The sequence below is a fragment of the Manis pentadactyla genome, chromosome 12 (genome assembly GCF_030020395.1).
Source record: "Manis pentadactyla isolate mManPen7 chromosome 12, mManPen7.hap1, whole genome shotgun sequence".
NCBI lineage: Eukaryota > Metazoa > Chordata > Mammalia > Pholidota > Manidae > Manis > Manis pentadactyla.
This window is the reverse complement of record NC_080030.1, coordinates 70,445,431-70,470,098: the sequence shown is the minus strand read 5'-3', so window position 1 is coordinate 70,470,098 and position 24,668 is coordinate 70,445,431. Positions and strand designations below refer to the sequence as shown.

Sequence of the window (24,668 nt, the reverse complement as noted above, 5' to 3'; positions counted from 1 at the left end):
AAATGTCTATGGGTTTGTTTCTTGAAAATTAGAAATTGATTCAATTGCTGCCTCAAATTTGTATAACACTTTTGAGTTTATATAGTCTTTCACAAAGTTGGTTCATAGAGTCCATACAACACTATACATTTTTAGATGAGGAAAAAAATTCAGAGATAATGTAACTTGTTGGAGATACAGAGAATCAGACATGTAAGCCAAGCCCTCTTACACTGAGTTAGAATGGTGCCTTATAAAGAGTGTGGGTTTACAGTTCAGTTAAATTAAATTCTGCCCTGTAATAAGACCAAAGAAAGCTGTTACTAAACTTGGTTGTCCTTTTCCACAACCAATATTACTGAGTCTTCCAGGAGAGGATACTGTTTCTCACAACGACTGCTCTGAAGTGCAAGGCATATTGGAGAATCTCACCTTTTCAGCAAAGATGGGGTTTCCTGATAAGTGGCTTAAGTGTATAAACTCCAAATGCAGAGTTCCAAATTCTGCCAAAATACTGCTGCCTCCTGAGGCCCAGGGCCAGTTCCTTCCAATCCCACTAAAGAAGAGAAGAGATTGAAGAGTTATGGGTCAGACTAATTCCATTCTTTTGCAGCTCTAAATGGTAGAAGTGAAAGAGATAACTTTTGAATAAAGGCATCTCTGCTAATAATCCATTCTGGGTATGTAAAAATACCCACCATTGTTATCTTTGGTTACTGGTTTTAGGCTTTGACTCCTAACTTTAGATTGAAAATTAGTGTTAAGACTTAAGTCAGAAAAGAAGTTGCTATGTGCTTGCTGTTGATCACACACAAATATTTTGGAGGGTACAAGTGCCATATAGAGATGTACACCTACTCCAAGTAGAATACAAAAAATTAGACCAAAACACCCCGCAATGCCCCAAATCCCACATGAGGCCCTTCAACATTTTAATTAATTTCTGTCTGAGAATCCCTTGGACTGATACAGACATTCACATTCTATATACATTTTTTTTGCTATATAAGATGAATTTTGGGTTTATTAGTTGTATGCTCACTTCACCCTTCTCCAAACCCTCCCTCCAGTTACTATACTTCCTTTCTTAGTGTGAGTTTCTCTTCACACTATTTTACCTATTCTCTAAGTATGCTTTCAAAGGCAATAACTCATTCCCTGACCTATTTTATCTATGCTCAAGAAGTTCAAAAAAATTATATTAATTCAAGTCTGAAAGGGGTCAGCAACATGAGCTTCAAAAATTATTGCCTCATGGCTCATCCTGGAGAAATACTTTTTAAAAAGAGTCTTAAACATACACACATGCAACTGCACATAAAGTACTTCCTGAGACATGGTCATACACTTGAGTACAGTTTATTTCTGGAGAGCCACTTAAAATGTCAAGATGATGTGATAATTCAAATAAAGAATAAAGTTAGTGATTGTCCTGACCAATAAATTCCCTTGCAGAAAGCCAGAAACCTACATCCTGGTTTAGTTCAGATGCACATTTATTGCATGCCTACTATTTACCAGGGACTATGCCTGGCATTGGGTTACACAGGTAATTATGATAAAATAAATCACCCTTTTCTCAGAGACCATCTGGTGTAATGGGCAAGAAAGATTTAAGCATAAATAATTCCAACGAAATATGTGAAGAGCCAAGATAAATGTGTTGAAATTGTTGAGCACCTAGAGGCAGGACATGCAGTCTGACACGGTGCAGATCATGGAAGGCTTCTTCAAGGGGCAGACTTCTGAGCTGATTCTTCAAGGGTGAATAAGAATTGGTGAGGGAAGAATGGCGAGAGGTCAAACCTGGACCTAGAGCAAAGGGTGGACCAGGAACTCGAGGTAGCTCCCGATATGTGAGTGGAGGGTAGGGAAGGTGGCAGGTGAAAAGGCGATAAGGTTCAACTGGGACCATATCGTGGAGGCTTGTAGACTTCTAACTCCTCTTTCCAAGTGGTCCTCATTTAAATACTGCTCTTAGTGTACTCTAGATTTCCTATCCCCTTTGTTTTCTGCCTTATATCATTCACAGCTCTAGGTTAACTCTTGTGTTCTGTCATTGCTTCTGCTGCAGGGCTGCTAAAGGATGCTGAAGAAAACACTAAGGACAACTGGTATCTGAAATTCTGGGCTGGCTTCACTCTCATTCCCTTTTTCTTTTTAGAGAAAAATATAGATTTTGTTCTCAAACACAGATTTACAATCAACCTAATAAAAAGTAAAACAAAATAAAGGAGATCTGAAAATCACATAATCATTTAGTTTAGAGAATGCCTTATATTATTAAGTTCTGGGAATGTGAGTCAGTTTTTATTTTCATGGCTGGCTTAGATAAAAGGAATTGACAATCATCCAAATAGGATGAACAGCTACTTAAAAATTTTATTAACATATGGCAAATGCACACAATAATTGCTCATTAATTATTTTTTATTCCAATCATTCTATCATTGCCCAAAGTCAATAAGCCTATTATTAAGCAAAAGTACAAATTTCTATGTTCTAGATAAACGATTAAAAACAAAGCCACAACAGGCAAGAGAGAATGATGACTCCATCCTGGAGAGGATGAGGACAGCGTGCTGAGGAACCCAGCCCAGTTTCCAGCTCGGGGTATTAGAGGATGTGGCAGTACACGCAGATGGGAACTTAAGCAGTATGCAGGTATTAAAGTAAAGTTCAAATTACTTTTATAACTATATACTGTTCCCTGCTATTAATATGGTTAAGAGAAAACCAAACATATACTGAAAATTATTTACTATCTTAAAAAAATTAAGATTTAAAGAGGGTTATACATATCCCCTCTTTCTCCTTCGTTGCACAGATTCACATCAGAAGGCAAACAACACTCTTTTTATCACTGTTTAATTATACAGGGAGCAAGAACATTAAGGCACTAGCAAAGGACATGTCATGCTCACAGAAAGAAAGCTGGGTTTAGAATACATGGTATATTTATATGAGAGAATGGCTTTGGTTTCCATTCTTTCAGCCTACAGAATTACAGAATTAATTTATTTCAGTAAAATTATAAGATCAATGGCTGTGCTGGATTTTAATTATAAGTCAGGAAAGGGTTTCAAGAAATCAGAGAGTACATTCGTATGCCTAGATATTAAAAAGGTCACTTATCTGCTCTAAGGCAAAGCTGCAAAGACCTGGACAGTGGCCTGAGGGAGAGCATTGGCCACACCTAAAGGGACATTACAGCTAAAATGTGTGTGCGTTGGGGAAATGGCTGCCTACTGCACAGCAAACGTGCACTTGGTCAGAACTAAGTTTTGGTCACTCACAGAATAATTTCTAACATCTTTTTACCTCTAAATTCTGTGAGTCCACTGACAAATCTATGTACTTGTATGGCTCTATTTTTTAAAATGATATATATGGACAGTGGACACTGACACCAAAATGGTGGGTTTGTGGTGACAGGAAAGTCCACAGAGAGTTCTGCTCCCTCTGGGGGTCGGGCTGCCCTGGACATCCTGTGATACCAAAGGCTGAGCTTTCTAGGCCTTTGGGTCAAAGTATATCCCATCTGAGGGAGTAGGCATTTAAAATGTCTTTTTCAGTTTCATTATCACAGTATTTTAAAGGCAGTTATGGTGTTCATCTAAACACTAATAATATTTAGAAAAATATTTTAAAAGTAGAATAACAGTTTTTCTTCATAGACTGTTAGCTCCATCAGGCAGGCATACAAGGGAAGAATATTTAAATATTTCCCATATTGTTATAATGACTGCACTGTAAGCCAAATGATGAGTAAGTGTATGGAAATGTATACACAAAAAGGCAATTAACATGATTTGGTGAGCTGCCAGGTATTAGGTGCAAAGAATTCTGGAACAGAGCTTCAAACTTCTTTATCACTCTAATTTTATTTATTTGTTTCCTCCAATCTCGTTTTTCAATTTTCTTTTGGAGTATTAATATGTATCTTTCATACATCATTTAAATTTTCAATATTCAACAAAGGTAGTAAGTATTTCTCTGAACATGAAACATCACAACAAAAAAGTGATTTTGGCAATTGCAATTAAAAACATTTCTTTAAAACAAGTAAGTCACTATGATTGTTTTGGAAATGTGGAATATTGTTTTGTTGCTTTACAGAGTATAATTTGAATGTATTTTATTAGCAGTGGTAATATACTTCCTTATCCTATTGTACTCAGAAGCAAAAAGGTATAATTATTTACTGACCTCACAGCTCTGAGAAGCAATGGGCATTGTGTGTTTTTTCTTCTCTCTTTTGGGAATGGTTAATAGCACCAGAGAAAGGAACTACAGAACTAATGATGCTATTTACCCACATATGAATCCCATGGGAGCACAGCTTACTCTTCCTAGAGCTTGTAATGAATTAAGTAGCTGGAGGATTGTTCTGGACTGATGGTAGATCCCTTCAAAATAATCTTAAATTAAGGTACCCAAGGTTATATGCTATAGTAACTGCCTAGATACAATGTGGATAATTAACAAGTATGTTTGGCTAGTTTGTATAATCAAATGCAACAAATAAAGAATTTATAGAACTGAAACAGTTCTTTAAAGAAATCACCAGATGAATATATAAACAAAGCATTAGTTAGTTATAAAGTCTGGATTAGCTATGACTTTCAATTTACTTTTCCTTGCAGCTTGTTATTCTATGCAAAATGGGAAATGGACAAATAGTTTTCTTGAGGATTCTTGCCTTAATAATTTCTGATTAGCTGATCAATAAACAAATACCCTTCAAGTTCACAGTCCAAATATAAGTTACTCCTCAGGGCTATGGAGTTAATAAGTTTTGGAAGAAAAAATATCCCACATAATGTATATTATGGTAAAGCCTTATTTATGTATGCAAATTGAGGTGCACACAGGGATATTTAATTCAAAAGAAGATAATCCAACATTATTCCTTTTGGATTTCAGCACAAATTAGGAAAGAATAATTAGAAAGTTTTATTTAACTGTATTCCCAAAGCTAGTTGATTTTGAGATCGAGCAATTTCAGCTTCACTTACTACAAATGGCTTCTTCCTGAAAAGGTTTGCACAGTACCAATCTTTCAAGTATGTAGTTTTAACACCTCACGAAAAGTTGTACTAACAACAATTCCAGAGACTTGCATTCTAAAAATAGTCAAGATCCTACTGAAGCCCATCCATAGAAAATTCAACTGAGGAGGAATATTTTTTCTACAGGGAAAAAAAAAGGTGACTATTAAATGACAGCCACCTGACTGAATGAAATCATAATCCATGGCTTACTACTTATGAACAGCAGCACGTGGGCTGAACCTCCAAAGAATTTCCATGCTTAAATTTTTTAGCCAAAGGCCAAAATTTTTAAAAATTAGCCATATCTTCTCCATCTTACAGGTAAACAGAATTGAGAATGAATAACTATTATTTTATTTTCAGTCGACTGCTGTCCTTGTATTTGACTATTTAAGATTGGAGGAGGCTGGGGGTTAGACACTGACATGGTGATAAGACCTAATTCCATAAATAACATGCTCCTGAGGTTCAAAGATGCCAAAATTCGGTTTCCCAGTTGTCTTTTCAGTAAGATATCCTTCCTAACCATTGTCAACAGACTGCTAAGTTGAAAATAATTTTTGCCTAGTTATTGGGCAAACTGGGATATCTTATCATTAGGCCTGGGGACTACCACCAAAAAATGCTGGCAATAAAGATGAGACAGCATTTCAGTGCATTTAGGATGTATGTGGGCATGCATACACCTTTACTTTAGTACTTAGAGAAAAACAATCATATTGTTTTAAATATACTTTTTGCATGGACATTTGTCTTGCCAATCAATGTACATCACATCCTTGTTAAGTACATCATATCTAACTAATTTAGCTAAACATTCCTTTATAGACGGACACTGAAGCTAATTTATTTTTTATTTTTATTTAAAAATATTTGCCTCAATACATAATTTAGTATATATCTAGTTTTTTAAAGTTAACTTATTTTCACACAAATATGTTTACATGGATTCTAGTTGGAAGATATTAATTTAATTGTCTAAACTGATAATGAGGATAGATTTGGGAATGCGTATTGGGGGCATAAATGTTAACTGTTTACAGTGTTATTTTTCTTTACACTTGTGGGCCTATCAGGTCTCACCACATTTGGTAGCCTCTAGGCTTCTCGGGGTCTCAGATTCATCTGCTGTAAACTACTGCATCAGGTCCTTTAAAATCTGGGAGGGAGCTACAGACAAACATTTACAGCCAGACACTTTTCTAATACATCTCAGGATGGAGTAGAAATATAGTATACTCCATCTTCAGAAATGGTAATTCATGAATATTAGTTTGCCAGACACCCCCTTCATTTGGTTTCAAGTTTTAGATACAATCATCTCATTATTTTAAGGAGTTTAACACATATCATCATTTTAAAACATTACTTAAGATCTGAACTACAATGAAATTTCGCTGATTATTCATCTGTCGGCCTTTTGTTCTTTGAGTCTATGGGTCATCTTTGGATCAAGCTAAGTAAAATCAGTACAGACCCAAGGCTTTTAATTCTCCATATTCTGTTCTACAGTATCTGTCCATAGCCAGAATGGCCAAGATTGCTCCCTTCTGCTAGATTCTAAGAGCCTCAGGGACAGAGACTCTGCTTCATACACCTGAGTAATCCCAAAGTCTAGAGCAGTGCCAAGAAACAGAGATGCTCAATACATGCTTCACTTAATAAAATTAAAAAACTATAATGAAAGGATTGTGTCACGGGCTCCTACCCCTAACTGAATAATGTAATCCTGTATTTAGAGTCACCATATACACGCCCTCTCACAGCCAATTTAAGAAAAGCATCCTTTCTAGGCTAATCATATAACTTACTGTCACAAACTTAAAGTGGTCTGATGTTGTGAGTTCTAAGAGTTGAAATATGGTGAAATAAGGAAAATAAGGACAGGATGGTAAATTTTTATGAAGGCTAAATTTTGTTCAGTTTAAATGATCTTTTATTCTGAATCTATATTCTTCCCATTTGGGGATGTTAAGCTTATCTTTTTCTTTTTAAATGAAATAATGATAGGTGGATTTTTTTTTTTTTTGTATTCCTTTTTGATGAAATACAAACACTGCCAACCTAAGGCTAGCCTCTCATTAATTTGGGAAATCTTACTTGGTTGGTCCATGCAGGCTAAGTCTGGCACCACTGATCTTAAGACACAGCTGAAGCAACAACACAATTACTACTGGGAAGAACAGTTTACTATCAGTTTTGCTAAAACTAATGATAGTTGTTGGCAGGAATTCTGAGGTATAAAAGGATAATATTAAATGATTTTATTCAACAGGTTAAATAAGTACTTTGGGGATACACCTTGCTAAACTCAGCAGGTAAGGTTGAACCAGTCAACCAGTATTTACTGAGTGCTTATTCATATGCCGGATATTGTACAATGCAAACATGAGTACTGTAGGACACATGTTAAAGTTTTCATTTTAGATATCAAGTATTTTATTGAACTCAATTAATAAAGGAACCAGTAAGGTAATAAAATAGTCAAAGGGGATTTGAGGAACTGGTCATTTTTAGGCAGTGTTAAGATAAACCCACTAGACTAAGTACAAAGCTGAGTAATGCCCAACGGTATCATAAATTATAACTCTTTTGGTTCTCTTTTCCACCAGACAGAAATTGTTTGCATCTCTATACAATCCACATTTCACCAATATTCTACATTTTGAGATGTAACCTAACTCTAGCACTTTTAATTAATAGTAAATTGATTTGTAAATAGTAAAGTGATTTGAATTAAGCATATTCCTCTAGATGATCTTTCACCCTAACATGACATTAAAAGGACAGGCTACACACCTTTTTTTGCCTTATTTTCAAAATTCAGATACTCTTCTCTGAAGGCATAATATTATAAGAGTTTTGAAAGTGATAATGATTTCATCTGGAATACAGGCTTAGAAAAGCATCACTGAAATAAACATCCTTAATTTGCTAAAGAACCACCTGACTGTGGAGTTGAAACAATTAATGGATGTTCTCAGTGGAAGAGTTTGACTCTACACAGAGATTGCTTAAATCTGCTTATCACTGTGACATATTAATGGTCAAAGTATCCCACTCTGAAATTTTGGAAGGACTGGGGTACCAATTGCAACTCAATTTAATTAATTTTTGCTTAGGCAATTGAGTAGAAGCAAGATAGTTTCTTGAGAACTAATTCAGTTCTTCCTATGGGTATTCGTCAGAGGTCTTCAGCAAAGAAACCAAGTGGGTCTAATAAAATGCTTATAATGATTAACTCAGATTCATTTGATTGGTTATGAAACACATTGACATTGTCTCACTTGAGGGATTCAGCCCCGGGCAAGTTCATTCTGGATTTGGTGAGACTGAAAAATGACAACAGAATGTTCTTGGGGTGGAAGGGTTTATACTCAGCTTTATTCTCATAGTGGCCGGTCAAGTGCTAGAGCCCCATCTGCCTCTAGGGCAGACCGCATGCTGCAAGCTGATCTCTGCCTCCGGGCCTCTCTGCCGCCTGGCAGCCCCAGAGCTCTGGCTGGAGCTCTTTATATAGAATCAATAACAGCTCAGTGCCAACATGTGTGCAAGCATGTGTCTGCAGGGGTGGCATGTGCACGGTAGACAAGTATATCAGTGTCAGATGAGCATCCTGGCCATAGGAACTTCCACTTCCCCTTCAATATTTTTCTACCAAGTTGATCAGATTCACTGTAGGTCTTTTCCAGATATTTTTAAACTACATGGGAGTAATTGACAAAGATTCAGTCTCTGATGCTTAATAACTTAGTTATCACCATATTTCAGAGTAGGCAATAGATTGTTTTACAGCAAGATCAGTAAAATAAATGCTACATTAAGGAACTTGTACTGGGAAAATGTAGTTAAATGTCATTCAAATTCCCAAATGAATTAAAAGTAAGAAAGTTTAAGAAAATAGATGATGCCTAGGTAATCAGGGCCAATAATTAGTGCATTCTTTTAAATGCATTATGTCAATTCAGATACTTAACATCTAAATGGAAATCCAACCAACCAAAAGAAACTAGACAATTAAACCACCTTATAATTTAAAATGGTAGCTTTCCTTAGTTTTGAATTTTTACATAAGTAGCACAAAAACAAGAACGTGTGCAAAGCTTCTGGGAAGAACAAATGGATTCAGGGATTGCTCTGAACAGCTGCTGGAGAATAAAGCCATCAAGCAACTTCATTCTCATTTTCCTGCCTTCTGCCTGCAACGTATGGTTTAGAAGCTGTGGTATACTATGTTACAAAACAGTTTGGCAAGTAAAGTTTTAAAAGCATACAGATTAGGAAAACCGTGACAAAAGAATAAAGACAACAATGAGATTAAAGAGGATGAATAAATTGTTGAGGAAAACTCAACAAAAGACAGGTCTCCTTCCCATACAGAACAGGAGCTACTACGATAAAATCAACCTCTGCTGTTTTGGCCTTCAGTGACATTCTTGTATAAATGTATCAGTGGTAAAGGATCAACTGTGTGTAATTAACTCTATGCTGCCTGTGACATCTTCTCTGTTAACTTTTTACTTGCTTAAACTAATATCCCTGACTGGCAATTAAGACCTAAAAGCAGAGATATAATTCTGTTTCTTTTACCACCACCACCTCCGCAATCACACAAGTATCATACTTTGATGATGCATTTATATATTTCAGCCACAAACCCATTTCTAATATTACTATAGTCCACATTTTTTTTCTGCAAAATTCAGGAGGTAGTCTAAGAAAGGTTTATTACTCACAAGTAAAATATTTTACATGTATTGATACTTCTAATTTATGTTTAACTTACATGTTTATATACTCTTAGTAATTAAGGTTCTTTATACTATTGGAATACTGAAAAATGCAGCTAAACTAACAATTGTAACAAAGTAAGAATAATAAAAATGGGTAGTTTACATGGTCTGAACTTTTGGTACCTTCCTAATGCTGATATTAACAGTCAGAATGTTTCAAAATAATAAGTAAATGGTTGATGAAACATTGATAGTAAAACTACCTATTATAAACTAATAATTATAGAAGAAATATTCTGAACATATTAGTGTTACAGTATAACTGTAGCTTTTAAATATCTTTATTGTGTGTTAACTGTGTAAAATGCAAAAATGAAAACATCAGTATGGTATTTTGAGATCATACAATCATTCTTATTTTACCTTTAAGGAAATACTCAGATGAATGAATGCTGACACAAAAAAAACATAGCTTTTGGCAACTTTAATTCGTTAGAACACATTATCAAATGCTAAAATGAAAACACCAAAAAATATTTTGAAGTTAGAAATAATAATTACTCTCATTTTACCTTTAAGAAAAAGGAAGAGGGAAAAACCTTCCTTCTCTACCTTCTTCCAATGGAGCTTGACTTTAAGGTACAGTGAAACAATTGCTGGCTCAGAGAATTTCATGTAATAATTAGGCTCCAAACACTGCTGTTATTAACCCACTGAGAATAGGGTTTGGTGATGTCATGAAAAGAATCTCAGAGAGAAAAGAATCTGGAATGGGAAGGGAGAGCCTGAATTTAGGACAAATTATACCAGATTATGTAAGACCAGACTTTTCAGATACCTCTCATCTGAAATGAATTGCTGGGAAATGAAGTGGGAGGCTCAGGGTTTTATGCACTGGGGATATTCTTGGTACAAAATAAATCTCACAGCTTTGAGGTGTGCCTTCTTGTTCCTTCGATGTCAACTTAAGGACAATAGCAGTGTTTATGGGTTATTCTTCCCCCCATTTAAACTGAAAGTTGCTCTCTTTGATCCCACTGAGGAAATGTACACTTGTGGAATTTAAGATTACCTACTTCAGTTAACAGTACAATGCCAATGCAAAAAATGGCATGATTACCTTGTAACATTTACTGCCAAGAAGGAAATAAAACAGGATGATGTGACAGAGTCTGACAGGGAATTTCTTTAGATGGGCTTGTTGGGAAGGCCATGCTGAAGGGGAGAACTTCAAGCTGAAGCCAGCAAGACAAAAATCCACCTGTCAGGGAAGACCTGGGAGTGGCTCCTGCAAGTGTCCTAAGGTGGTGTGAAGTGTGAAGTGTGTGACAGAAGGCTGACTGTGAGGCTGAAGGGCAGTGAGCGAGCGGACTCTAGTGACAGGGACCTACTGGAAAGCTGGTAAAGAGGCAGATCACACAGGGACCTGTAGGTTAGCGCAAACATTTGGGATTTACTCTAAGTGCAGTGGGACGCCACTATAGGGCTTTAAATAGGAGGTAATGAAATCTGATTTGCATGAGTTCTGTTTTTCAGATTTTGCTACAATAACCATCATTCACAGTTACAGGGATAAGCCAAATTTGATCATTTTAATTTTACTTTTTTAGGTTTTTATAAAGATCAAATTATCTACTTTGAGGAACTTCATTTTGCAATAGCTTTTCTGAAATTATGTAAAAATCATGAAAATAATATGCATATAGCTAAAAGTAAAAAAAATACTAAAGATTATTAATGGAAATGAATGTCTCATACTAGAGATTGTACTATTACTTCTCAGAGTAAACACCATGAATAATTTACTGAAATCTCTTCTAAAATTTCCTAGTGCAGGGCACTAGACAGACATTTAAAAAATACAAATGGAAATATACATGTAACTATATACTGTTTCATGAAAAAGTAAAGTATCTCCCTCATTGCAGCTGCAGAGCATTCTAGTGCATGAGTGTACAGTGATTTACTCAATCATTTTTCTTCTCAATTTTGTTATTATAACCAATGTTGCACATTCATGAGTGAGCCTCCAGGATAAAATTCTACAGTGGAATTTCCAGGTCATATGGTATGTATTTAAAATTTAATAAACACCACTACCCAATTATTTTCTAAAGAGTTTGCCCCAGCACATACTCCCTTCTCAGTGTGCATGAGAATGCTCTAACTGATGACTCTGAGCATTTATCAAGTTTTTAAAAATTAGTGAATCTGCTAGGTAAAAAATAAAATCTTAATGCTATTGTAATTTGCATTTCTTATGAGTTTCTGATGTTCAATGATCAATGCACTTTTTTTTTCTGAGAAGTACATGTTTATGAATGCATCTTATTTATGCACAAGTGTACTGCCACTTCTATTATTTTTTGTAAATAAAAAATACACAAGTAATGCATATACATTGCTATGAATGAAACAATGTAAAGATGCTTTGAGAAAAAACCAATATTGTATCCCTACCCCCTTGTAATTTCTCCTACCTGCCAATTCCAGTTAACCAATGTTACCCACCCATACACATACAAACATACACATATATTTGTTCCTTTCCATACTTTATTATGTGCTTTATTTGCAAGGTACCTGTCTCAATTAATAGCTTATCACAGAAACCTCTCTAGGATAATTAATTTTAACAGCTGCATAATAACATTCCATAAAATGGAAAATCACATTTTATTAAACCAATCTTCTATTGATAAACAGATCTCTTCTAATTTTAAATACCACAATCATGCCACACTAACCACCCACAGGTACAATGCTTTGAGAAAGAGCTTTTTATACATTAAGAAAACTTGCATTTTATCCATCATGTGTTTTACAATTTTATTCCAAGCTGATATTTGTCTTTTGATTTTAAGCTTTGTTGTCTGTATGTATTCTGCTATACTGATTATTATTTGGTAAAATTTTCCAATTAGCTCTCTATACAGGTTTTGGGTTCAGTACCCTGTTTAGAAAATCTTCTCTCCTCACCCAAGATTATGCTTTAAAGATTCTGAAAATCTGGGCAATAACTTCTTTAAGTTATATTCAACACTGAAAATCACAGTATTATTATATGTAAATAAGAATATAATTTATATTTTTAAACTATAAATACTTTTGTTTTTCATGTCATTTGACACCTTTTAAAAATTGTATTAGGCTCACCTGTTCAATAGCCTAACTAATAATAGCTCCTGAATATTGAAGCATTCTAAAGTTCATTTCTCTTAATAGTTCTTTTTAATCTTACTGCTAAAGTTTACTGATTTATTTCTTTCCTATAGAGGTTTAGTAGTTTCATCAATATTTCCCCATTAAGATAAAAGAAAAAAAGTTGCGTTTAAACAATAATGGAAAACATTTTATCCAAAAGAATGTAGATTGCAGAGAGGCTATATATAAATCAGAGAATGAGCCAGATAATCTCTAAACATTATTTATACATTTAGAGAATTTTCAGGTATGACCTTGGGCAAGTCCCTTAAACTTTCCAAGATAAAAATCTCCTGAACACCAAAACAAAGTAATCTTGCACAGCAGATCTCTTAATATTCTAGTGGGACAAATGGATAATACACATGAAAGTGCTTTGAAGCTATATAGAATTTAGCCCAGAAAAAGTATTTTTATCTTTTGCATTCAGCAACTGACATTTAGCTAACCAAAATAAATCTGTTTCTGGGTTTTTCTCTTCAATTTTAGAGATGTCTACTCAATAAAAGTAAATTCACCAAATGTTCACTTGGAGATAGAAATCCTAATACAAGTAACAATGAAACAAAGTAAAGGCATTCCCAAGATTTAAAAATGTAACAAATTGTTACTGTTAACAGCCAACTTTCTTAAGGCAATTTAATTGCTGTTCAACTGCCAAATATGTAGCACTTTGAGAAAGCTCTAACATGTCCTGCAAGCCTTCTAGAAAAAGGTAATTAAAAAACATTCTAGTAATAAGACACATTTGCACAGACCAATGACATATTACATGAGTTAATTGGAAAGAGTACAAAAATCCTGTCCAGTGATTTTTGTTGCCCCCACCCTAAAGGTAGGGAATCTTCATGTTTTGGACAGGTGTAGTATATCCTGTATGCAAGGTGGGTAAATAATCAATTAGAGTCCTTAATGAATCAACATTTTAAAAATTGATTTACTTAAGAATACCCATATGTAGAGGAAATTAGTAAAAATTATTTTTTCAAATTAGCCTCTGACAAAAGAGGACTTTTACCACAGCATTCATTTTAGAATGATTTTCAGAAGCCTACCACAAAAATATTCCTCAGGCTCAAACTAGCTCATTATGCCAATGACTTTATTATAGACAATATTTAGTGTTTGTGAAGGACATTATGATTTCCAGAGCTGCTGATCCAATCAACTGTGAACCCACAGGTTAAACCCAACAGAACACTCATAGCTTAAGTCTAAAGGTTAAAAGTTGATCACTCAGGAAGTTTTATTTGGCAGGTTTGAAGAGACATTGATGTAAAATAATCTTTCTGAAATAACTTAAATTTAAATTTAATTAAAATTACTTTCATATAGTCTGTTTGCAAGTAAAATGGTTTAAATTTCATTCTCGTTAAATTACCTGAAGCAATGTAACCAATGCCAAAAATTATAGTCTTCCATGCTTAAGAAATAGCCAATTGGTGCCTCCTTCAAATGAGTGCATGACAGGAGGGTATTTATGAAATTCAGTTTATCTTTCCCATGACCATGTATGTAGTATTACCTTACTGTTTACCAAAAGAAATTGGTACTTAGCAAGGCTGAGAGAATTGCCTAAGGTTTTCAGTTAAGTGACAGGAATGGGATCTGACTACTCTACAGTGTGTGCCCACTCTTTATATATTTTTCATGCTCCTACATATATTGGGGTTAATTAGCCAATGTCTTCAGTCTAGGAGAGCAAAGGAAATTTAATTAGCCATGAAAACTGAGAAATTACCAATCAGTATTTATTGGAAACAAGATGGTATTGAAAAAAAAACACATATAAAAGTGACATATAATATGCTTTTTTCTTTAAAACTCTTCAGATGAAAAGAAAAATAAACCTGATATACTGAAACAAAGAAAAATAAGTTCTACTTTTTAATACCTCCCAAATGAACTCTAAATGTCCAGGTCAACAATAGTTACTAGATACACAAACCTAATGCTTGCTTTATCAAAATCTGAAAAGTCTTTTGAACACGAAAAAATTATTTTGCTATTTTTTAGGATTCAGTTCTTAATGGTAATTTAAGACCATATTCTCTCTCAACACGTACTTTCATTAGATATACTGTGTTTCAAATTACTGAAAAGCATTTAAAAAGTAGTTTTACCTCCATTTCCTGTCCTATCCACTCTTTCCTATGCCTTTACCCCAGAAAGTCACTTTGAGTCACATTCCAAAGATAATTTTTTTGCATTTTTGCACTAACAAACATGAATAAATATCTACCCTTTACATACATAGCAGAATATGGTAAGACCATATTCTTGTTTCATATCTAGAATATTCAGACTCATTTTTAAAAACTTTCTTTTTAATGAAAAATGTCAAACACACACTCAACATAAAGCAAAAGTTCAATAAACACCTAGATTTACCAACATACCCACCACTTTGATTTAACAACTATTAGCATATAAATTGCCATATTTGTTTCATCTATCTATTTATCTATATGGAAGCACATCAGTGTTCTTTTGGGGAATTATTTTCAAGAAATTATAGATATATCACTAAAGATTTCAGCATTCATCTCCAAAATGTAAGGATATTTTCCTACATGACTATAAAATCATATTGGATGTTATAATGGACCAAAGGACATTAATCTTTAAATCATCTAATGCCTGTCTTTATTCAGATTTCACCAGCTAACTGATCTCAAAATGTGAAGAACAATTATTTTTTTCAGAGCTCTTTTTGGCTATACTGTTGCTAGCTAGCAAAAGAGAAATATTATAGCCTTTATCTGATATTAAAAAGTTGACAGTGTTTTTCATTTTGGTCATTATTATTTTATTTTTATTAGCACCTTTTATTTCTCTTAAAAAATACTGTCTAAACTTCATCTTGACATTAGCATAGGAAACCTTTTTCATATGACAAGCTATCCACAGTTTGACATGCACAAAATTGGCTAAAAAAATGTTATTTATATAATTACAACTAAGATCCCGAGCAGAGTTAGGAAGTGGGGAGAAGAAAGTTCAGCTCCTGCTGTGGCAGGATCTTCCCTCTCTCTGATCAGGAATCTCCCTACCCACTGACCTTGCCAGGATGTTCTCTAGTACCTTCGTTTTATTATTTAGAAGGAAGAGAAGTCAGTTGTGATAGCTGCACAACTCTGTGAATAGACACTAAAAACCACTGGACTATATACTTTAGAAGGGGGAATTTTATGGTATGTGTATTATATCTCAATAAAGTAGTTTTAAAAGAGAAGGGAGGGAATAAATATATAACTCATTCTAAAATATTTTCTGACAGAATTACTTTCCTAGAGCAAAATTTAAAATTGTTCTATGTATTCTTATTACTGAAGTAATAGCCTAAAAATTATACAAAATAAGTTATAGCTACTACCCTTCTATATTCTGATTATGTAGCCATATTACAACTGTGACTCTTATAAATGTAAGCATAGTATATGGAAAGTTTGTAAAAAAGGATAAATTAGCAATAAATTTTTGTTTTATAAAAACTGATCAAATAATTCTTTCAGTAAAAAAACAAAAACAAATCCCAGTTAGCTACAGTGATGTGATTTGAAGAGAAGTAAGTAATCTTCTGTTTTATAGGTGGTACTAACCATTGTACAACTGTTCTGCAGGGGATGCCCAGCAAAATGTATCAAAGTATTATAGTATTCACATTCACTAATTTAATAACTTCACTTCCAGAAATGTACCTTGATTAATGATAGTTTTATCTCCAAGTATAAATACTTTATCCCCAAATACAAATATGTGGCTTGTACATTAGACTACTATTTATACTAATATAAGATCAAAAAGAGCTTGGCTATCTAACAAGAGAAAGGTTAAAAAATTGTGGCCCATTTAGAAGATCTAATAGTATGCAACCATTAAGATCATGTTGTAAGAAAATGTTTAATGGCGTGGAGGGACTTCTGGCTTCCAGTAATATGAAGGGCACTGGTTGGCAAATACTCCAACAAATAACAAGTATAAAATCAGGCCTCTGGCTTCTTTGTGTGTGTTTGTATAATTTTAAACACAACTATTTAAAGGCACTAGGAAATGACTGAAAGCAAGCATAAACTAAAGGAGTGCTGACCATCGAAATACAGCAACTGCAATATAGAATTTGAGTTAATGCTTTGTTTCCTTACCTCACAAAATTAAAGGCTGGCAGACAACCTAGAAATTTGGGTTTGGGGCTGGAGTTCTGGAAAAGAGTGAGCCATGGCGGGACCAAAAATCTGAGTATAATCTCTGCCCAAATCCCTGGAGAGCCACTAAATAAGACACCAATGGGTCATCAGGAAAACACCTGGGAGAAACGAGAGGAACATTTACCTTTTGAAAGGCAGTACCACTAGATGATATTTGTGATTTGCTGTTTTTTTCTGGCTCATGACTCTTGAATCCATACCTAACTCAGGAGGCAGAAAGCTAAAGCCTCACTAATTTCATGTGTTAGAGGACAGAACCTGGTGATGGCCTGCCACAAGTTTTACCCAAATTCTTGACTGAATGCTAAACTGTACAGGTATAGGTAAGATCCCCAGGAGGCCAGATTAAAAAACAACAATAACTGGAAACAAAAAAATTGAGCAGAAATTTCAGCTGTTGCACACTGCAGGGGAGACAGAATTTACAGCTTGAAACTGAGAGAGTAATCTACCTGCTAAGCAACAACAAAATAATTCTCAGAAGAACACAACACATCAAGGATTGCTAAACATATCCACAATATTCAGTTTTTAACTGAAGATTACTAGATATGTGAAGACAGAGGAAAATGTGACACATGTACAGGAAGGACAGTTAACAGGAACTGATTCTCAGTGAGTGTAGACGGTGGATTTACAGTGATTTCAAAACTTGCCAATGATATGGGCAGAAAAGACAGTAAACTTGAAGATATCAATAAAAAGATCACATCTGAAGAACAGAGAGAAAATATAGTGAACAAAGCTTCAGAGACTGCTGAATAACACTTAGGGGTCAAATAGAAGTGCAACTGAAATCCTAAAAGGAAAGGAGGCAGAGACAGAAAAAAATGTCTAAAGAAATAATGGCTGAAAATTCCCCCAATTTTGTGAAAAATAATCTAAATTTATCTGAATTTAAAATAACTTAAATAAATCTAAATCTACTAATCTAAAACAGTAAACTGAAGCACGATAAATATAAAGAAAACTATACCTAGCTATGTACATCAGAGTCAAATCTCTAATAGCCAAAGATAATGAGAAAAAAATTTTTTTTTAATTGATTTTATTTTGGTATCATTAATCTACAATTACATGAAGGACATTATGTTTACTAGGCTCCCCCCTTCAACAAGTCCCCCCCACATACCCATTCACAGTCACTGTCCATCAACATAGTAAGATGCTGTAAAATCACTACTTGTCTTCTCTGTGTTGCACAGCCCTTCCCGTGTCCCCCTCACACTACACATGTTAATCGTAATGCCCCCTTTCTTTTTACCTGCCCTTATCCCTCCCTTCCCACCTGTCCTCCCCAGTCCCTTTCCCTTTGGTAACTATTAGTCCATTCTTGGGTTCTGTGATTCTGCTGCTGTTTTGTTCCTTCAGTTTTCTTTTGTTCTTATACTCCACATATGAGTGAAATCATTTGGTACTTGTCTTTCTCCACCTGGCTTATTTCACTGAACATAATACCCTCTAGCTCCATCCATGTTGCTGCAAATGGTAGGATCTGTTTTTTTCTTATAGCTGAGTAATATTCCATTGTGTATATGTACCACATCTTCTTTATCCATTCATCTACTGATGGACATTTAGGTTGCTTCCTTATCTTGGCTATTGTAAATAGTGCAGCGATAAACATAGGGGTGCATCTGTCTTTTTCAAACTGGAGTGCTGTATTCTTAGGGTAAATTCCTAGAGGTGGAATTCCTGGGTCAAATAGTATCTCTATTTTGAGCATTTTGACGAACGTCCATTCTGCTTTCCAAAATGGTTGAACTAATTTACGTTCCCACCAGCAGTGTAGTAGGGTTCCCCTTTCTCCACAACATTGCCAACATTTGGTGTTGTTTGTATTTTTCATGGTAGCCCTTCTTACTGGTATGAGATGATATCTCACTGTGGTTTTAATTTGCATTTCTCTGATGACAAGCGATGTGGAGCATCTTTTCATGTGTCTGTTGGCCATCTGAATTTCTTCTTTAGAGAACTGTCTATTCAGCTCCTCTGCCCATTTTTTAATTGGATTATTTGCTTTTTGTTTGTTGAGGTGTGTGAGCTCTTTATATATTTTGGATGTCAACCCTTTATCGGATCTGTCATTTATGAACATATTCTCCCATACTGTAGGATACCTTTTTGTTCTATTGATGGTGTCCTTTGCTGTACAGAAGCTTTTCAGCTTGATATAGTCCCATTTGTTCATTTTTGCTTTTGTTTCCCTTGCCTGGGGAGATATGTTCATGAAGAGGTCACTCATGTTTATGTCTAAGATATTTTTGCCTATGTTTTTTTCTAAGAGTTTTATGGTTTCATGACTTACATTCAGGTCTTTGATCCATTTCGAATTTACTTTTGTGTATGGGGTTAGACAGTGATCCAGTTTCATTCTCTTACATGTAGCTGTCCAGTTTTGCCAGCACCATCTGTTGAAGAGACTGTCATTTCCCCATTGTAGTCCATGGCCCCTTTATTGAATATTAGTTGACCATATATGTTTGGGTTAATGTTTGGAGTCTCGATTCTGGTCCATTGGTCTGTGGCTCTGTTCTTGTGCCAGTACCAAATTGTCTTGATTACTGTGGCTTTGTAGTAGAGCTTGAAGTTGGGGATTGAGATCCCTCCCACTTTATTCTTCCTTCTCAGGATTGCTTTAGCTATTTGGGGTCTTTGGTGTTTCCATATGAATTTTTGAACTATTTGTTCCAGTTCATTGAAGAATGCTGTTGGTAGTTTGATAGGGATTGCATCGAATCTGTATATTGCTTTAGGTAGGATGGCCATTTTGACGATATTAATTCTTCCTAGCCAGGAGCATGGGATGAGTTTCCATTTGTTAGTGACCTCTTTAATTTCTCTTAAGAGTGTCTTACAGTTTTCAGGGTATAGGTCATTCACTTCCTTGGTTAGGTTTATTACTAGGTATTTTATTTTTTTTGATGCTATTGTGAATGGAATTGTCTTCCCGATTTCTATTTCTATCAGTTTATTGTTAGTGTATAGGAAAGCCACTTGATTTCTGTGTGTTAATTTTGTATCCTGCAACTCTGCTGAATTCTGATATTAGCTCTAGTAGTTTTGCAGTGGAGTCTTTAGGGTTTTTTATGTACAATATCATGTCATCTGCAAATAGTGACAGTTTAACTTCTTCTTTACCAATCTGGATTCCTTGTATTTCTTTTTTTTGTCTAATTGCTGTGGCTAGGACCTCCAGTACTATGTTGAATAACAGTGGGGAGAGTGGGCATCCCTGTCTTGTTCCTGATTGCAGAGGAAAAGCTTTCAGCTTCTCGCTGTTCAGTATGATGTTTACTGTGGGTTTATCATATATGGCCTTTATTATGTTGAGGTACTTGCCCTCTATACCCATTTTGTTGAGAGTTTTTATCATGAATGGATGTTGAATTTTGTCGAATGCTTTTTCAGCATATATGGAGATGATCAGGTGGTTTTTGTCTTTCTTTCTGTTGACGTGGTGGATGATGTTGATGGATTTTCGAATGCTGTACCATCCTTGCATCCCTGGGATGAATCCCACTTTGTCATGGTGTATGATCCTTTTGATGTATTTTTGAATTCGGTTTGCTAATATTTTGTTGAGTATTTTTGCATCTAAGTTCATCAGGGATATTGGTCTGTAGTTTTCTTTTTTGGTGGGGTCTTTGCCTGGTTTTGGTATTAGGGTGATGTTGGCTTCATAGAATGAGTTTGGGAGTATTCCCTCCTCTTTTATTTTTTGGAAAACATTAAGGAGAATGGGTATTATGTCTTCTCTGTATGTCTGATAAAATGCCGAGGTAAATCCATCTGGCCCGGGGGTTTTGTTCTTTGGTAGTTTTTTGATTACTGCTTCAATTTCGTTGCTGGTAATTGGTCTGTTTAGATTATCTGTTTCTTTCTGGGTCAGTCTTGAAAGGTTTTATCTTTCTAGGAAGTTGTCCATTTCTCCTAGTTTTCCCAGCTTGTTAGCATATAGGTTTTCATAGTACTCTCTAATAATTCTTTGTATTTCTGTGGGGTCTGTCGTGATTTTTCCTTTCTCGTTTCTGATTCTGTTGATGCATGTTGACTGTCTTTTCCTCTTAATAAGTCTGGCTAAAGGCTTATCTATTTTGTTTATTTTCTCGAAGAACCAGCTCTTGGTTTCATTGATTTTTGCTATTGTTTTATTCTTCTCAATTTTATTTATTTCTTCTTTGATCTTTATTATGTCCCTCCTTCTGCTGACCTTAGGCCTCATTTGTTCTTCTTTTTCCAATTTCGATAATTGTGACATTAGTCCATTCAGTTGGGATTGTTCTTCCTTCTTTAAATATGCCTGGATTGCTACATACTTTCCTCTTAAGACTGCTTTTGCTGTATCCCGCAGTAGTGGGGGCTTTGTGTTTGTTGTTGTTGTTTGTTTCCATATATTGCTGGAACTCCATTTTAATTTGATCATTGATCCACTGACTATTTAGGAGCATGTTGTTAAGCCTCCATGTGTTTGTGAGCCTTTTTGCTTTCTTTGTACAGTTTATTTCTAGTTTTATGCCTCTGTGGTCTGAAAAGTTGGTTTGTAGGATTTCAATCTTTTGGAATTTTCTGAGGCTCTTTTTGTGGCCTAGTATGTGGTCTATTCTGGAGAATGTTCCATGTGCACTTGAGAAGAATGTGTATCCTGCTGCTTTTGGGTGTAGAGTTCCATAGATGTCTATTAGGTCCATCTGGTCTAGTGTGTTGTTCAGTGCCTCTGTGTCCTTACTTATTTTCTGCCTGGTGGATCTGTCCTTTGGAGTGAGTGGTGTGTTGAAGTCTCCCAAAATGAATGCATTGCATTCTATTTTCTCCTTTAATTCTGTTAGTATTTTTTTCACGTATGTTGGTGCTCCTGTATTGGGTGCATATATATTTATAATGGTTATATACTCTTGTTGGACTGAGCCCTTTATCATTATGTAATGTCCTTCTTTATCTTTTGTTACTTTCTTTATTTTGAAGTCTATTTTGTCTGATACTAGTATTACAAAACCTGCTTTTTTCTCTCTGTTGTTTGCATGAAATATCTTTTTCCATCCCTTGACGTTAAGTCTGTGCATGTGTTTGGGTTTGAGGTGAGTCTCTTGTAAGCAGCATATAGATGGGTCTTGCTTTTTTAATCATTCTCTTACTCTGTGTCTTTTGATTGGTGCATTCAGTCCATTTACATTTAGGGTGATTATTGAAAGATATGTACTTATTGCCATTGTAGGCTTTAAGTTTGTGGTTACCAAAGGTTCAAGGTTAGCTTCTTTACTATCTTACTGTCTAATTTAACTTGCTTATTGAGCTATTATAAACATCGTCTGATGATTTTTATTTCTCTCCCTTCTTATTCCTCTTCCTCCCTTCTTCATATGTTGGGTGTTTTTTTCTGCGCTCTTTTAAGGAGTCCTCCCATCTAGCGCAGTGCCTGTAAGATGCCCTGTAGAGGTGGTTTGTGGGAGGCAAATTCCCTCAACTTTTGCTTGTCTGGGAATTGTTTCATCCCTCCTTCAAGTTTAAATGACAATCGTGCTGGATACAGTATTCTTGGTTCGAGGCCCTTCTGTTTCATTGCATTAAGTATATGATGCCATTGTCTTCTGGCCTGTAGGGTTTCTGTTGAGAAGTCTGATGATAGCCTGATGGGTTTTCCTTTGTAGGTGACCTTTTTTTTTCTCTCTGGCTGCCTTTAATACTTTGTCCTTGTCTTTGATCTTTGCCATTTTAATTATTATGTGTCTTGGTGTTGCCCTCCTTGTATCCCTTGTCATGGGAGTTCTGTGTACCTCTGTGGTCTGAGAGGCCATTTCCTCCCCTAGTTTGGGGAAGTTTTCAGCAATTATTTCTTCAAAGACACTTTCTATCCCTTTTTCTCTCTCTCTTCTTCTTCTGGTACTCCTATGATGCGAATAATGTCCCTTTTGGATTGGTCACACAGTTCTCTTAAAATTCTTTCATTCCTGGAGATCCTTTTTTTCTCTGTCTGCATCAGCTTCTCTGCGTTCCTGTTCTCTGTTTTGTAGTCCATTAATGGTCTCTTGCATCTCGTCCATTCTGCTTTGAAGTCCTTCCAGAGATTGTTTTATTTCTGAATTCTCCTTCCTTAGTTCTTGCATATTTCTCTGGAAGTCCTTCAGCATGGTTATGACTTTTGTTTTGAATTCTTTTTCAGGAAGACTGGTTAAATCTATCTCCCCAGGTTCCTTCTTAGGGGAAGATGTAGAAGCTGTCGAAGCTGTGTTGGTTAGTCTTGTCTGGATCAAACTTTTTTGCCTTTTCGTGTTGATAGGTGCAGTGGTATGCTATTGACTGGTCTGTCAGTTGGGAGAATCAAGACTCTTTCCACTTGCTCCTGGCCTTTCTTTACTGGGACAACTGCGACCCCTAGTGGCTTGTGTTGGACAATTGCGTGTAGATTGGGTCTCTGTATCTTGCAGGGCTGGTTTGGAGGAAGCTCCCTTGCTGTGGGCGTGGCCAGCCTCAGGCTGCTACTCTGCTATAGCGGGGCCCTGGAGGGGTAATGGATGGGGGCTGTTTGGCTGTTTACCTCCGTGAGGGGTCTCAGAGCTGTTGCCCAAGGGGCTAGTGCGCCTGGAGTTCCCTGGAATTTTCAGCTGCTGGACTGTGACCCGGGATTCTTCCGTCCAGCTGTGGGGTCCCTGTCCTTTTAATACTTTCAAAAAGCACTCGCTTTTCTTTGTCACAGGGGCGCCGGCTTCGGGACCCACTAACAGGTCTTACTGTCCTGCTTCCCTAGTTTCCAGCACCCCATGCATACACTGTGTGTCTGCGCTCTGGTGCGGATGGCAAGGGCTGGGTGTTCAGGTGTCCTGGGCTCCCTCTCCCTCCCTGCTCCGACTCCTTTCCTGCTGGGAGCTGGGGTGAGAGGCCTCGGGTCCTGCCGGGCCTTGGCTTGTATCTTACCCCTTTCCCCAGGCCCTGGGTTCTCGCAGGTGTAGTTGTAGTCTGGCTGTTGTCCTGTGTCTTCCGGCCTCTCTTTTAGGGATAGTTGTATTTGTTGTATTTTCAAAAATATATGTCTTTGGGAGGAGATTCCCACTGTCCTACTCATGCCACCATCTTGGCTCTGACCCAAAAACTCGATAATGAGAAAATTTTGAAGGCAGCACGAAAATAAATAGGAAACTATATACAGGAAACAGTGACAAGATAGATAGCCATTGCTGACTTCTGTCAGAAACAATAGAGGCCTCAAGTTGCTGGAATGACATATTCAAAATAGTGATGAAAGATCTGAAAACTAAAAATTTTGTGTCTGATGAAACCTTCCTCCAAAGGTGAGAGGGAAATAGGTATTTTCACATAAGCAAAAAATTGACATTATTTCTTGCCAGCAAACATGCAGTAAAAATATACTAGATGGGCGGAGCCAAGATGGCAGCGTGAGTAGTGGAGCGGAAATATCCTCCCAAAACCACATATATCAGTGAAAATATAACAAAGACAACTCTTCCTAGAATAAAGACCAGAGGACACAGGAC

The 24,668-nt window shown here is 35.9% G+C and overlaps 1 protein-coding gene across 3 annotated transcripts in view; it reads right to left on the bottom strand.

Annotated features, from left to right (window-relative positions):
• MAN1A1 (mannosidase alpha class 1A member 1) overlaps nt 1–24,668 on the bottom strand; it is a 243,382-nt gene that overhangs the window by 95,331 nt on the left and 123,383 nt on the right. For all 3 annotated transcript variants that reach the window (XM_057489310.1, XM_036925067.2, XM_036925066.2), the window contains exon 6: nt 412–535. In XM_057489310.1, the coding sequence (XP_057345293.1) occupies nt 412–535 (124 nt within the window). The remainder of the gene's footprint in view (nt 1–411; nt 536–24,668) is intronic.